Here is a 13,814-nt window from a genome sequence, read left to right as displayed (position 1 = left end):
GATAAAACAGCGCTGCTTTTTTTCCCCACATACGCACGACCGGAAGGAGCGGAAGCAGTCGACTGTGGCATAATTAAAGCTCCGCTGCTTTCAAGCCGTGTGTCGCGCTCGTTCAGCGGCCTCGTTTCGCTTCGAAGGCTTTCAGCCTCACCCTGCTTCATTCTACTACGTTAACAAATCATTAGCTCATCCATGAACATGATTTCTGCCCGAGTCCCGTCGGATTGCATCGGCTGTGGGGATGAAGACGACAACTCCCATGATTCCACACTCAGTCATGGCGTCATCAAACTACGCCTTTGTCTATTTGTTTATTTTGAATATGCGCCCTCTAGCGGCGAAAATTACATATTGTGCCTTTAAGTACACTATGTATTAAAACAAATACCTGCAAAGGGCACCAACGGCCTGGTGACGTTTCACTTTACAGCGTGATTAAACGATGTTTAAATCCATTTAATTTTAATATTTGGCCACATGCAGAAACTTTTATTTTGAAATCGTGATGTACAATACATGGCATATTTAGAAATAGGTTGATGTATTCTCCTGTGTTGGCAAAGGTTTATAAATGATTTACAAATCTAGTGAGATAATGCACACTGTTTTTCCAGATGAACGTTAAGCAATTCAAATTCACGGCATATGCTTAGCCCCCTTCACACATACAGTACTGGTAAATTACCGGTAAGTTACCATTAATAGATCATGTGTGAACAGGACCTTTTCAAAAATCCTGGTAAAATTGTTCTGGCAATCATATCGTTTTATGGAGATGACATGATTACTCTGAGCTGTTTACGAAGCTCCGCTGCTTTTTAATTAGTTATTCTATGTAAATATGCGCTAGATGGACATTTTTGACCATTGCGCCTCGCAGCTTTTTGGCGCGCTTCTCCATTCATCAGGGCTGCTACTCCGCAATTGGATACTATTATGCACGTCTCGTGTTTATAAGAGCAAAACATTCTGATTGGCTAGTAATGTTAGTTTGGTTGAGAGTGAAAGCTGTGCTCCTCATACCATTGGTAGGCGAACTCGTGGACTCGAAAGTGATGTCAATCAACAAGATTTTTTTTGTTTTTAAATGTAGTACTATTTTTTTCCGCAGCCAAACGCTGCACGCCGGAGAACCTTAAGCCCTGTTTAATGTTCTAATCATATACAGTAAAAACATAATATTAAAATGTCGAAAATTTTCGATTTTCATATATTTTAAAATGTAATTTATTCCAGGCAAAGCTGAATTTTCAGCAGGCATTACTAAAGTCTTCAGTGTCACATGATCCTTCAGAAATAATTATAATATGCTGATTTGGGTCTCAATTTAATGTGTCCTCGCTAAATACAAGTATTAAAAAAAAAACACAATTTACTGACACCCAACTTTTGAATGGTAGTGTAGTAGTCAGTCATTGTGGGTCAGCTAACTCTATAAGGTTTTGGTGAAATGCCTTATGCATCAGCAGCGTACCAGTTTCAAGAAAGACTATGCATTAAATGTGAGATGTTTTGCTACAGAAAGAACATTTCTAATTTGAAAGTTTGACTGTTTCATCAAGATTTCACTCACTGCATGGCGTGCTCTGGTGAGAAACGAGGTGAGAGAAAGACAGGATGGGCTGTAGATGAGTGCTTCCTGTGCCACCATCATCCCTGTCCTCTGCTTTCTCCTGGTCTGCCCAGACCACACCCCTCTCTCTATACACCAGCCGCTCCAGCTCCTCCCACTCAGCGTCATCTGTGGCAATGCTTGCAGCCTTCAACGCCAGGTGCTGTCGGCGGCAGGTGGACAGCAGGGCATTCACCAACCTGACAGGACAGGTGGAGAGCAAGTGTGGTATAGTTGAATGATACAGATGGAGGCATTTACATTGCAAATTTCAAATTAATCTCAGGGTTTCTGCAGGATTTTTAAAGCTTAAATTTAAGACATTTTAAGACCTTTTTTTAAGACCACAAATAAAATGAATACCATATGAGCAAGGTAGGGCAATGTCTATAGTGCCATATTAAACTGTAAAATTACTGTAAAAAGCATAATTTACAGTTCAGATACAAGTTTTCACAAAAACAAAAAGTTTTGTAAAATGATAAACTTTACATTTCAGCCTTTGAACCACTTTTAAGAAAATGGATGAGTCAAAAGTATTATTATATTAATTTAAACAATTATTATATCATTAAATAACAAATTAGGGGTGGGCGATATTAACAAAATATATCTATATAATTTTCTGGGATTTTATCGATAACGATAATTAGACGATATTTTGCTGAGTGTGTTATTGTGCTGATATCTTAAGGACTGCCGTGGACAGCTGACTCCTGTATTTTTTGATATTCTTCATATTCTGTGTGGTCAGTACACAGCAGTGATAGAAATTAATCATTTCCAACAAGTTTTATGGCCATTTTTACCTTTAAGCCATTTTTTCTAAAAGTATGTACCATCTTTTGAGTCAAATTCTTGCATTTGGGCTGTTACCAAGCAAATGAAATCAGTATCAACAAAATTTATCTTAAATCTTTAGCTGTATTAGAAGTGGCATTTAGATGTATTTACACACTGTTTAATGCAGCTCTGAGGGACATGGAATACTTTTACCTGCAGTTACAAATGCATAAATAATGTTTTGATATTTTAAACATAAAACATTGAAAACTGATGTTTGAAATTATTTAAAAAACGAAAAGGTACCTTAAGGCCTGGACACACCAAGCCGACTTCAAAGAACTAGCGGCGATAAAAGCCGACGGTGTTGTCGCCTCGCGTCAGCAGCGTCGGACCAATAAGCTGCGCTGGAACACACCGCACAGACTACAGCCGACGGCAAACTAACACGTGCAACATGTTGAATCGGGCAAACTGCCGCCGACGTGAGCCGACGAGTGGAACACACCAAACAAACTAGCCCAACCGTCGCTCGCCGTTGGCCCGACGTTGGTGTGTCCCGGCCTTTAAATGTGAAATTAAAACTGCCAGTAGGTGGCAGCAAGTCACTGTTAGTAAGTGATTCATTGCAATTGAACAGAATCATTTAAATGGTTGATTCATTCAGGAACGAAACACATACTGTTACTCAGAGACGCAAAACAGCGCTGTGGCTGTGTTTGGAATTATTTTTGTTGGAAAAATAGAGCAAAAACAGTTTAATATGGTGTCTAAAACGTAAGTCTCTTAATATTAACTTCTTGTTTATTGAACTGTTGTATAAAAGAAATATCACATTTGTAATCATGCTGACTTTGAGAAAAAAAACGTCACTCTTCGTGTGATATTAACTATATAAAATTATGTATAGGGTGTGTTTTGTTTGCTTTTCACGATATACTCGATAATATCAAATCGCACATCGTTAAAACAATTAAAATATTATCGCAAACCATACGTATCGCACACCCCTATACTGTTTAGATTTTTAAAATGCATTGTCTTCTTATCGATCTACCAGTTCACATTTAAAGCTCTGCATGTTTGCAGGGTAAAACATGGGTCGATTTTTGCATTTGTCTGAAATCTAAACTAAACAACAGTTTTATTGAAAATGCACATTCATTCTCTGCCAGCAGGTGACGCTTTTGGCAGACCTATAACTGTTTCCCCGGTAACGGCAGAACACAAAGCAGCGCAGCACCGGACTTTGAACGTGCAACGCTTACGAAATCATAGCCTTTTGAAGTTTAATCGTCACATTCAGCATATCGCAATTCTGGTCTTACCGTCCCCAAATTTAAGACCTCTTGAAATCATAATTAAGACTTTCTTGTGCAATTTAAGACTTTTTAAGGCCTTAAATTTGATACAACTAAATTTAAGACTTTTTAAGACCCCGCGGAAACCCTGTAATCTGAATAACACAAATAACTTTCTACAAAGAACCATGCAGAACATATAAAAGAATGCATGGTTTCCCACAAACACATAGGCTCTGGGTGACTAAGCTCAAAATTATGAAACCTGGTGCAAAACCTCTACGAGTGTTGACTCATACTTGTGTGTGTGAGTGCTTTCCTGGTCTTGAACACTGATGAGGTGGCTCATGTGCTTGATGTGTTGCTGTAGGTCAGTGATCTGCAGCTGCAGCTGATGGCACTGCAGTTCCCTTTTCAGCTCCTGTATGCAGAAACACAAAGAAAAATGCAACAATAATTGCAGCAACCAGTAGCTCCATCCACATCGCCTTGATATTAATGCTATTGCTAAGCACATCAACATTATGCTTTCAATAGAACAAACAGTCGAGATGAAAATGCAATCTAGTTAAAGGGTTAGCTCACCCAAAAATGAAAATTAGCCCATGTTTTACTCCCCCTCAAATTGTCCTAGGTGTATATGACTTTCAGACTAATCCAATTATCCTTGCTCTTCCCAGCTTTAGAATGGGGTAGGTGGGTGTTTTTGTTCAACAGTCCAAAAGAAATCAAATAAAGCGCGCACATCCGTAATAAAAAGTGCCTCACACGGCTCCAGGGGGTGAATAAAGGTCTCCTGTAGCGAATCCATGCGTTTTTGTAAGAAAAATATCCATATTTAAAAGGTTATAAACATTTTTCTCTCACTTCCGCTGACTGTCATATGTGCAAGCCGTTCCGGGCGGATGACTTAGGACGTATGCGTTGCGCACGGATGATGTGTATGGATGCGTGTGCTTTATTTGACTACTTTTGGACTGTTGAATAAAAACACCCGCCGACTCCCATTCTAACGCTTGAAGAGCCAGGATAATTTTTAATAACTCTGATTGGATTCGTCTGAAAGAAGAAAGTCATATACACCTAGGATGCTTTGAGGGTGAGTAAAACATGGGCTAATTTTCATTTTTGGGTGAACTAACCCTTTAATATAAACAAGAATGATATTAGATCATTTTTATTTATATGCACCAAAATAACAGCAATATATTCAGCAATAAATGTAATAAATAGCAACGAAATTACAATAAATAGCAATATTTAGCTGAATATGTTTACTAAAGCATTTTAATTAGGTCTCTAAAATGAATGTGTTCATTTATGCAATTTTTTAAAAAGGAAAAGTAACAGGCTTATGTTCTATGATATGGAAAAAAGATTACTCTATTTAATGCTTTTGTAAAACTAACATATTTGAAATATTAATTTGGGGGCTGTTCTAAGCAAATATTGATTTGCAATTAACTTGCATAATTCTTATAAATGAAAAATGTAGATTTTTGAGTGATGATGCCAACAAATCTTTAAAACAGCTATGAATTCATTTAAATAATTTAAACTTATTTGAAAAAAAAAAAACAAAAAAAAAACAAATCAAATCTAATTTTGCTACTGAAGTTTAAATCAGAGATACTTATGCTCTCTAAAGACAAGTAATGAAAGAAAAAAGATCAACTCAGAAATAGCCAAAAATCATGCATTAAAATCAACAATACTGACAATTAATTTTACATAGTGAACACAAATTATGCATATAGCATAAATCAGTTCACAGGCAGGGACAGTCTTCCATCTATTAGATGGCAAATTTTAAATAGAATATTAAGCTCAGGAATGAGAATGTCATGGCTTTCTGGGTGAAGAAGAGAACGACGAGATTAAACCGTCTCATCTATGCGCTATAATGAGAAAGGCAACATAGGCAAGACACTACAAAAATGATGAAACGGCTTAGATGTTGTTTTTAGTCTAGCTCCTTGTTTTCTTTCTGTCTCACTGAAAATGCACCTTCTGAGGAGTCTTCGACCCCCTCTGACGCAAGAAAACACAAAACAGCACAGCACAGAACATTTGATGGGCGGGTGCGTCACTACTCCGTTCTACTTCCAGGAAAAGAAAGAAAAAAAAAAAACAGGAGAGCAAAAAAAGCGCGAGAAAAGAGGTGTGGATTTAGGTAAGCAGCTGTAGGGAGTGATGAAGGAAAAGCATTGATTTTTCTTTTATTAAGACATCCTCCAGTGGGGAAATGGAGAGGAGCTACACAAAAATGGTCACAGTGTCTATCAAAGGGCCACAAATAAGGGCAAAAGCAAAGAGTACACAACATTTTCAGCTTGTCTACAAAAACCACTGACAAATGGTGATTTTTGCATGTTTTTATAGTCGGTTGATGAATGCTCGACTCCTACATGCAGACTGATTAACAGCATACATGGCTGCAAAATATGTCAATTGCTTCATAAAAATGTCACTGCCAAATTAACATAAAGGCTCAGGTACAATCAGGAAGATACAGAGTTGCAATTTATGCCAGTTCTTCCAAAAGATAACACTAGCCCTCTTTAAGTGTATTTGGCTGTCTGATGAGCTCAAGAAGAGCTCTGCTATTCAGAGCCTCTGAGGATCATGTCTGCCTCAGACATCACAGCACTGCAGACTGGTACCCTAGAGCTTCAATGCTCGGGTAGAAAACATGAAAACATTCAATAATGGCATTTCGAAAAGGATAACAGGCCAAGGCTGTCCACTCCGGGACTGAAATGAGCCCTCAAATAAAGAAATATCACGATAAGCTGAAGGAAAAAAAAACAGGGGTAGGTGGTATGACAAATTCTTATATCACGATATACAATACATTCTATTTTTGCTCAAACTCACAATGGTTTATATATTACATAAACATGAAGTACTGCCTATTTTCCAAGAGTCTAGTGATTTCTTAAATGTTAAAAAGTGCCTTTTATCTTATTTGATTGAGTTATTTTTTTTTTAATTGGAGATGACCCTGAAGGTAAGATTATTCAAAACAGATGAATGATAAATCTGGCCATCAGTGCAAAAGCAGTTTCAAATGAACAAAGTACTTCATAAAGTATTCAAAATGTTTTTTAAAATCAAGTCTCTAGACCTTGCTCTTTTTTTCTATTCCAACAGTTTGCTTTTCACATTTTTAAATGCAAAAACGCATTCTAGGTGAATGGCCCCTTACACTGTGATGCATTTTGCAGTGTGTGCAATAGTTTTTTGATTTGAGTATAGCATAAGCTTTACTGGTTGACCATGTATGTGTATACACAAGTATACTGCCCATGCAGCCCTAATCTGAAGTAAAAGTGACCCAGCCCTGACCTCTGGAGAATGTCCTTCGTGTCCAAGCAGCTTCATCTCGTTTTCGATTCGGTGGAGCCATCCCTCGTTCTCCTGGAAGCGCTTTTCACTCTCCATCAAGCGTTTTTGCAAGTGCTCCTGATGATACTTCAGGGAGGCCAGTTTACGCTCATACTTACAGGTGGCCTAAAACAAACCATGACTAAATCAGGGTTCACACACAAACTGAACAATGAATTTCAGTAACTTTTCCAGTCATTCATCATTTATAGACAACCATTTCTAGCGGGAAAAAAAATGAGCATGGATAGAGGACATTTTTATAATTTACAATACCAAACACAATATCAAAAGTCTGGTGTTGGTAAGATTTTTTTTAATGCTTTTGAAAAAAGTCTCTTATGCTTACCAAGGTTGCATTTATTTGATCAAAATAGTATCAAGAAAATAACTAAATTATTACAGTTTAAAACATGTTTTTTTGAATGTAATATATCTTAAATTGTAATTTCTTCCAGTGGTGGCACTGCTGAATTTTCAGAAGCCATTATTCCAGTCTTTAGTGTCACATGATGCTTCAGAAATCATTCTAATATGCTTATTAGGTGCAGCTCAAGAAGCTCCAAAGCTTTTTCTTTTTTTTTTAAATAATAATTTTAGCTTTTTTTTTTGTGTGTTCTAACATTATAAACGCCATCAACTTAATACTATTAGCTGAATAAAATAATTAATTTCTTACCAAAACCAATAAAATAAATAATTGTAATCACTGAGTTTAAAACAACCTTGTGTGTGTGTGAATCAGTGTTGTTACCCTTTCGGCCCTGCTGTCAGGGAAGAAGATCAGACTCTGCTGATGCCACAGCTCCCTGTGTCTCATAGTCAGCCTGCTTTCATTCAGCTGTTTCTCGATGTCCAGATGCTCTTTACGGACCTGCAGACGTGCCGCAAACACGCTGCGCAGGGACTCAGACATCCTGCAAAACACAAAAGACATTGAGTTATTGTCTCCATTCAATGGATGCCACTCTCACTTTTCCTCTCAAGTTCTGCGTTACAGAAGTTGAATAGTAGTTAATGTATACGCTCCAGAACACAACTTCCTTTCCTGTCCTCTTTATATTATCTGTAGAAATTATAAAATTAAAAAAAGGTTTCCGAACTGTGGCACAGAGAGCATTGCACTGCTCCTGACCTATAAGAGGTCATAGGGACCCGGGTTCGAGTGCAGCCTGGGTCCTCTCTCCCTGCACCTTACTGTCAATTTCCTCATTATACTATCTGATAAACACACAAAAAAAAACAATAAACAAACTAAAAGAAAAGAAAAAAGTGCAATAGAATTAATGGAATATCATGGTTTAAATAAAATTGTTCAAAACAGCCCCCAGAGCCAGAGGAAGAAAAAAATAATAATATAAAAATAATGTTGACTCAAAATCAGTTAATAAAGATGAATGTGCATAGTAATACAATTACAATGGATGTCTAGAAAAAATTAGCAAGCCAAAAATGAAATCAGATGCCAGTCTTAATTATCTGGTTTAGTTCACATGTACAGTATTGTTTAAAAGTCTGGGGTTAGCAAGATGATACATTTTTTAATAATTACTTTTATTCAGCAAGGTTTCATTAAAATTAAATTATAAATGAATTAATTAAATTAAAAATCAAAGCTCAATTGTTTCTAACACTGATAATAAGCAATGATTCTTGAGCACCAAATCAGCATATTATAATGGTTTCTGAAGTATCACACGACACTTAAGGACTGAAAATTCAGCTTTGCCATTACAGGTATAAATTACATTTTAAAATATATTAAAATAGAAAACAAAATATTCTAGCAATACTTTGTTTATAATCAATAAATAAATACAGCCTTGGTGAACTGAACACACATAAAAATCTTACCAACCTCAAACTTTTGAATGGTAGTTTAAGTCACACTGAGAAAAATATGAAGCATACCCGACAGTTGGCTATGAATGCATCCTATAATAACTGAGAATATATTTCACCTTACTGCACCCTTTTCTCTTCGGTTTATTATAGGTAAGTGCTAAAGGCCATTATGCTCTCATTCAATCACATATTCTCCACTGAGAGCCTTCAATACTGAAACACTGCATACGGCTCCTCAATGAATGCTTTGAGATATCACCTGAACTGTGTGTGGGCGGTATTAGTTTTGATTAAAAAAAAAAAAAAAAAAAAAAAAAAAAGTCCATTGAGAGAGAGTGCAGTGGCTGTATTTGTGGCCATAATGTTGGTGCAGTGCCGACACTGCCAGACTCCTGCATTATTAATGCGGGCAGGAGCACGCCGCTAAGCACCTCTCCCCCTCTCTCACTCGCTTGGCAAGTTGTGAATTCTGATGCCGGTGAATGAAACACGTAGGAGTGAGACTCATTCAGCTTTTTTCCCTCCTCCTTCCCCTCTCCGCCCCTCGCTATTTTCCCTCTTTCTCTCCTCCCTCCGCCTGTCCTTAATTTTCTCCCTCCCATCTACGGATGCTGCGGCGGTTTTTGCTGACGAGAACCACACACACACACACAGAAAAATGGAATGACTGAAACTAGAGGCTGAGGGGTAGGGCGGTGGGACGTGTTGCAAAACTGTGATACATTTCCTGTCCAAAACAAGCAATAAACCAAAAAAAGGAAAAGGGGTAAAAAAACAAATGTGAAAAAAAGAAACAGAGGAAAACACAAAGCACAAGTCTCCACTCTCCACTGGGCCTGATGAAAAATGCAGAGGTAAGGAGACCTCCACCTGCGATGGTGTCTGGCTTTGTCCTGTGTACTCTTACTCATGAATAATTGAGGCGTATTCAAAGTTTCAAAGGACAGCGTTAAAGAGGTGCTCATCACACATGGCATAAAATAAACAACATCTAAACAAACAAAAACACAGGTCTCAAGACGCATGCTGGTGCCTGCAAATAGAGTTTGCGGTGTCGCATGAGTGCACACTTTTGGACTGAACATAGACACACGTGCTGCTTACTTCTCAAATTCTCTCTTCTGGATGGGGATTGGATTAAGGGCAGGAACCTCCACCTTCCGCTCTTCATACTCTTTGAGTTTCTGTTTCAGCATGACAATCTGCAAGCACACACACACACACACACACACACACACACACACTCATTAGGCAAGCTAGTCTCATGTGGATTAAACCCATCTCACCTAACAGGAGAAGCAAACCAGATTTACAAAGTAAATAGTTCCACATTAAGATGTAATTAAGGATGAGATTAATTTTTACCTCAGCTTTCTGCCTTTCACAGATGACAGCATACTGGCCAATGTGACTGTCCAAGCTCATCACGTTACTCCTCAGCTGAAATACAGGGAGAGAGAATCAGAAATATGATCTATATTATAATGATACGATCTTTGTACGTGGTGATTTGAGGCATGTCGTTGGTCGGGGGACTGCTGAAGCTACGCTTGTATGTGTAGGACTTACAGTGGATTTGATCTCCTTAGCGCGGTTGGCATATTTGAGAGTGTTGTGCGTATCTTCATAGGAGAGCGAGGACGGGCTGACGTTCGCGATCATCACAGTTCGGCAGTTTCCACCGAGAGAGTCTTTGAGGAGCCGTGTCAGCTTGCTATCTCTGTAAGGAATATGTGTCTTCTTACACTGAGAATAAAAAAACAAACCAAAGCAAAGAAAAATCAAATTCAAGAATATCACAAAAGAACATCAACAACACACAAGAAACATTGACTGAAAAATAAAACTGATACGGCCTTCTAAAACTCGGCAGAGATTACATGATTAGGCCTAAATTTCATTTAAGACCGTTTCTGACATGAGTTTACATTTAATTTACAATGGATCCGCCACTAAGCTTCACCAATCCAAGACAAGCTTTTTTTATGTAAGTCTATGGAGAATGTTTGCGTTTTGATAATTTTAAAAGCATTTTAAATGGAAATTTTCCTAAAATATGCTAAACTTTATTACAAGGCCACTTAAACTTAAGGAGAGGATACTGGAGAAGATACAAGCGAGACAAATAAATCTTGTAATTTTTAATCAAACTTCTTAAACTAATCAAGACTTCTCTCGGGTTACATTATGCTGAATTTCTCCAGTCATTTAATTTGTCTAAACACCGCCCCTTCTTACAATTGACTGCAATGTCAATGGCCTACATTTTTTTCTTTTTTATTTACCTGTTAATTAACATTGTATGGCATTAGTAAGAACACCTACATTTGCTCATAATGTTAATGTCACAAACGTAATTTCACTTACATACTGAAATTGTTCATAGGACATGAAACATTTCTGTGATCTTATACTACTCATTACTGAATAATTTAGCAATTTCTTTAAAGAAAACAGCAAATAAGATTTTAAGCTTAACTTAAATTAACAGCAAGCCAAGCAATTTCATAGTACGATTATGGAGTAATTCAGACATTTTACATTTCAAAACTTGCGAGACAAGCCAATTTTGCAAGCAAACCACTACATTCTCACTTTTCAGTCAATTTATTTTTTTCGTAACAGAATAAGACAGCAAATAACAATGATACAGACTGACCTTCTAGCACATCCTAACAATAATATCAGATTTGTCTAATCTCATTCTCAACAGCTTCATGCTGTTAAACATGCTCAAACAGCTAGTTGGCTTTCATCTCGCTGGCCTGTCTGACCCACAAAAGAAAGCATTCACAAACTGACGGTCTAATTAATCAATCTCAGGATCTAGTGACTGATACACAGTCCATAACTCAGCATCCACAAAAAAAAAAAACATCAAAGCCAAGTTTCCACTTAGCTGATGTGGAACAGTTAACATACATGGAGAATGACATGCACAATTTGCCAACACAAACTTAGGGGAAAACACAGCAGTCAGGGGAGGGAAATGTGGAAATGTTGTATATCTGATCTCGTCCAGCTGATGTCTCAAACTACAGCCTACATCTTGACTGTGTATGGGTTCATGTTTTCATTATAGCTTTGAATCAAGTGGTGGCCTGGCTGGGAACTTCACAAACTCCTTTGCAAAAGGGTGAAATAAACCGTGGCCCACGTTCCAGTCGTTTTCTTGTTCTCTGTTAGGAACTACTGCACTAAAAATCATTTTCAGTGATACAACACCAGCTTATGTAACCTAAAAAACATACAAGCAGCACCATCACGATAGCTAGTCTGTGAAAATTCACATTTCTGAAGGCAGCATGTTCTCTCTGTTGGCACGATTGTGTTAGCAGTTTGTGTGAGAGTGCGAGTGGCCTGTTTCAGGCCCTCCCAGGAGAACATGGGTAAGGAGAGCCATCTGCGTGACAGGTTAATTTATGCGGATGGCATGAAAACAATACCTATGAAGCTGCCTGCGGAGGGGCCCAGAGACAGGGACAAACCTCCTCACCTTACACACACACACACACCAGCAGAAACAATTCGGCATCAAACGGCAAATACAAAAACCACAGAAGACACAACACAAACACGAAAGCACATAAACAAATCAAAGAACCCCTAAAACAGAGCCAGAACAACAATGAATGAGATCATAACTACAAATACAATCAATCAATCAATTTACAAGAAAAATGAAAAGAACATGCATCCGGCTTTGACAGACAATAAAAGAGGGCCTGCACTTATCTAGCACCAAAATAACTCAAGTGAACTTAAGGTTTTTGACCAGTCCCATATTTATGGGTCACCAGCTTGTTAAGATTTAGCTGTACTACAGGACAAAACAAAGATGTAGTACTCATGCTGAAAAACTCCAGCCAAAGCAAACGAGGAAAAACACAGAACTGTCTCAACGTTTAGTCTCAACTGCCACTCTCTATTTTGCTCTTCAGTAAAATAAACACAAACAAAGCCTGCAATTGAGATTCTTGGACATGTGCTAGAACAAGTAAACTCATCTACAGTACTTCATCACTGAAAACAAATGTTTGAAAAAAAAAAACAACAACAACAACTATTACAATAGTTACGCACGCACATGTTTGTGGGAGCAGTCAAACCTTTATCATCACCCAGAATAAAGCTATTCGAATGTATTCAAAAGTTTGGGGTCGGTAAAAAATGAACACTTTTACTCAGCAAGGATGCATTAAATTGATCAAAAGTGATACTATCTTTCTATTTCAAATAAATGTCTTTCTTTTTCATTTTCCATCATCAACTACTACAGGGTATATACAGGAATCATGGAGTTAAATTGAATACCTTTTAATACCTTTTTTAAGACTCTTTCTATTAGGGCTGGACAATAATTCAATATCAATATGTACCGCGATATAATTTTTTTCAATAACGGTGATATGATTTTTAAACACATTTCCGATATTTCGAAAAACATTTTCGTAAAAAAAAAAAAAAAAAATCAAAATAAATTGATGTGTGTCAGTTTAGGGAAATACCGGGAAATACCCGTAAATGGCGCATCATGCACGTGAGGTTATCTGATGGAGAGACGCAAAGCAGTTTAAAGCAGAGTCCTGCACGGGTCCTGTTAGGTAAACCTGCATCCGCAGTACACAACAGAACACCCGTCCCGTTATCTGACAGCAGCCAGCACCAATTTAATGCAACGAGTGCTCCCAAGCTGTCATTCACTTCAGCTGCAGCACGAATGGCTAGAATGCGCATCGTTGCAAATCCAACGTTGAGGCTCCGCCATTTTTATTGAATTTCATTAGTCACACTTATTTATGCGCGCTTGTACGCGGGAAAGTGAGCAAGACACGACAACACGACAGTTACGGTATCATTTAAATAAGATGAAAGACATAGGCTAT

At 37.8% G+C, this 13,814-nt stretch overlaps 1 protein-coding gene across 1 annotated transcript in view; it reads right to left on the bottom strand.

Moving 5' to 3' along the window:
• The window catches only part of LOC107670760 (kinesin-like protein KIF18A), a 31,423-nt gene that overhangs the window by 7,707 nt on the left and 9,902 nt on the right, over nt 1–13,814 (bottom strand). Inside the window, exons 7-13 of the mRNA XM_016463512.1 lie at nt 10,498–10,674; nt 10,294–10,368; nt 10,033–10,130; nt 7,838–8,000; nt 7,045–7,209; nt 3,996–4,117; nt 1,574–1,812 (exon numbers count right to left, since the gene is read on the bottom strand). Of these exons, the coding sequence (XP_016318998.1) occupies nt 1,574–1,812; nt 3,996–4,117; nt 7,045–7,209; nt 7,838–8,000; nt 10,033–10,130; nt 10,294–10,368; nt 10,498–10,674 (1,039 nt within the window). The remainder of the gene's footprint in view (nt 1–1,573; nt 1,813–3,995; nt 4,118–7,044; nt 7,210–7,837; nt 8,001–10,032; nt 10,131–10,293; nt 10,369–10,497; nt 10,675–13,814) is intronic.

This window comes from Sinocyclocheilus anshuiensis, unplaced genomic scaffold (genome assembly GCF_001515605.1).
Source record: "Sinocyclocheilus anshuiensis isolate Anshui unplaced genomic scaffold, SAMN03320099.WGS_v1.1 scaffold816, whole genome shotgun sequence".
NCBI lineage: Eukaryota > Metazoa > Chordata > Actinopteri > Cypriniformes > Cyprinidae > Sinocyclocheilus > Sinocyclocheilus anshuiensis.
Note: the sequence above shows the minus strand (reverse complement) of the source record. Positions and strands in the feature narration are given on the sequence as shown.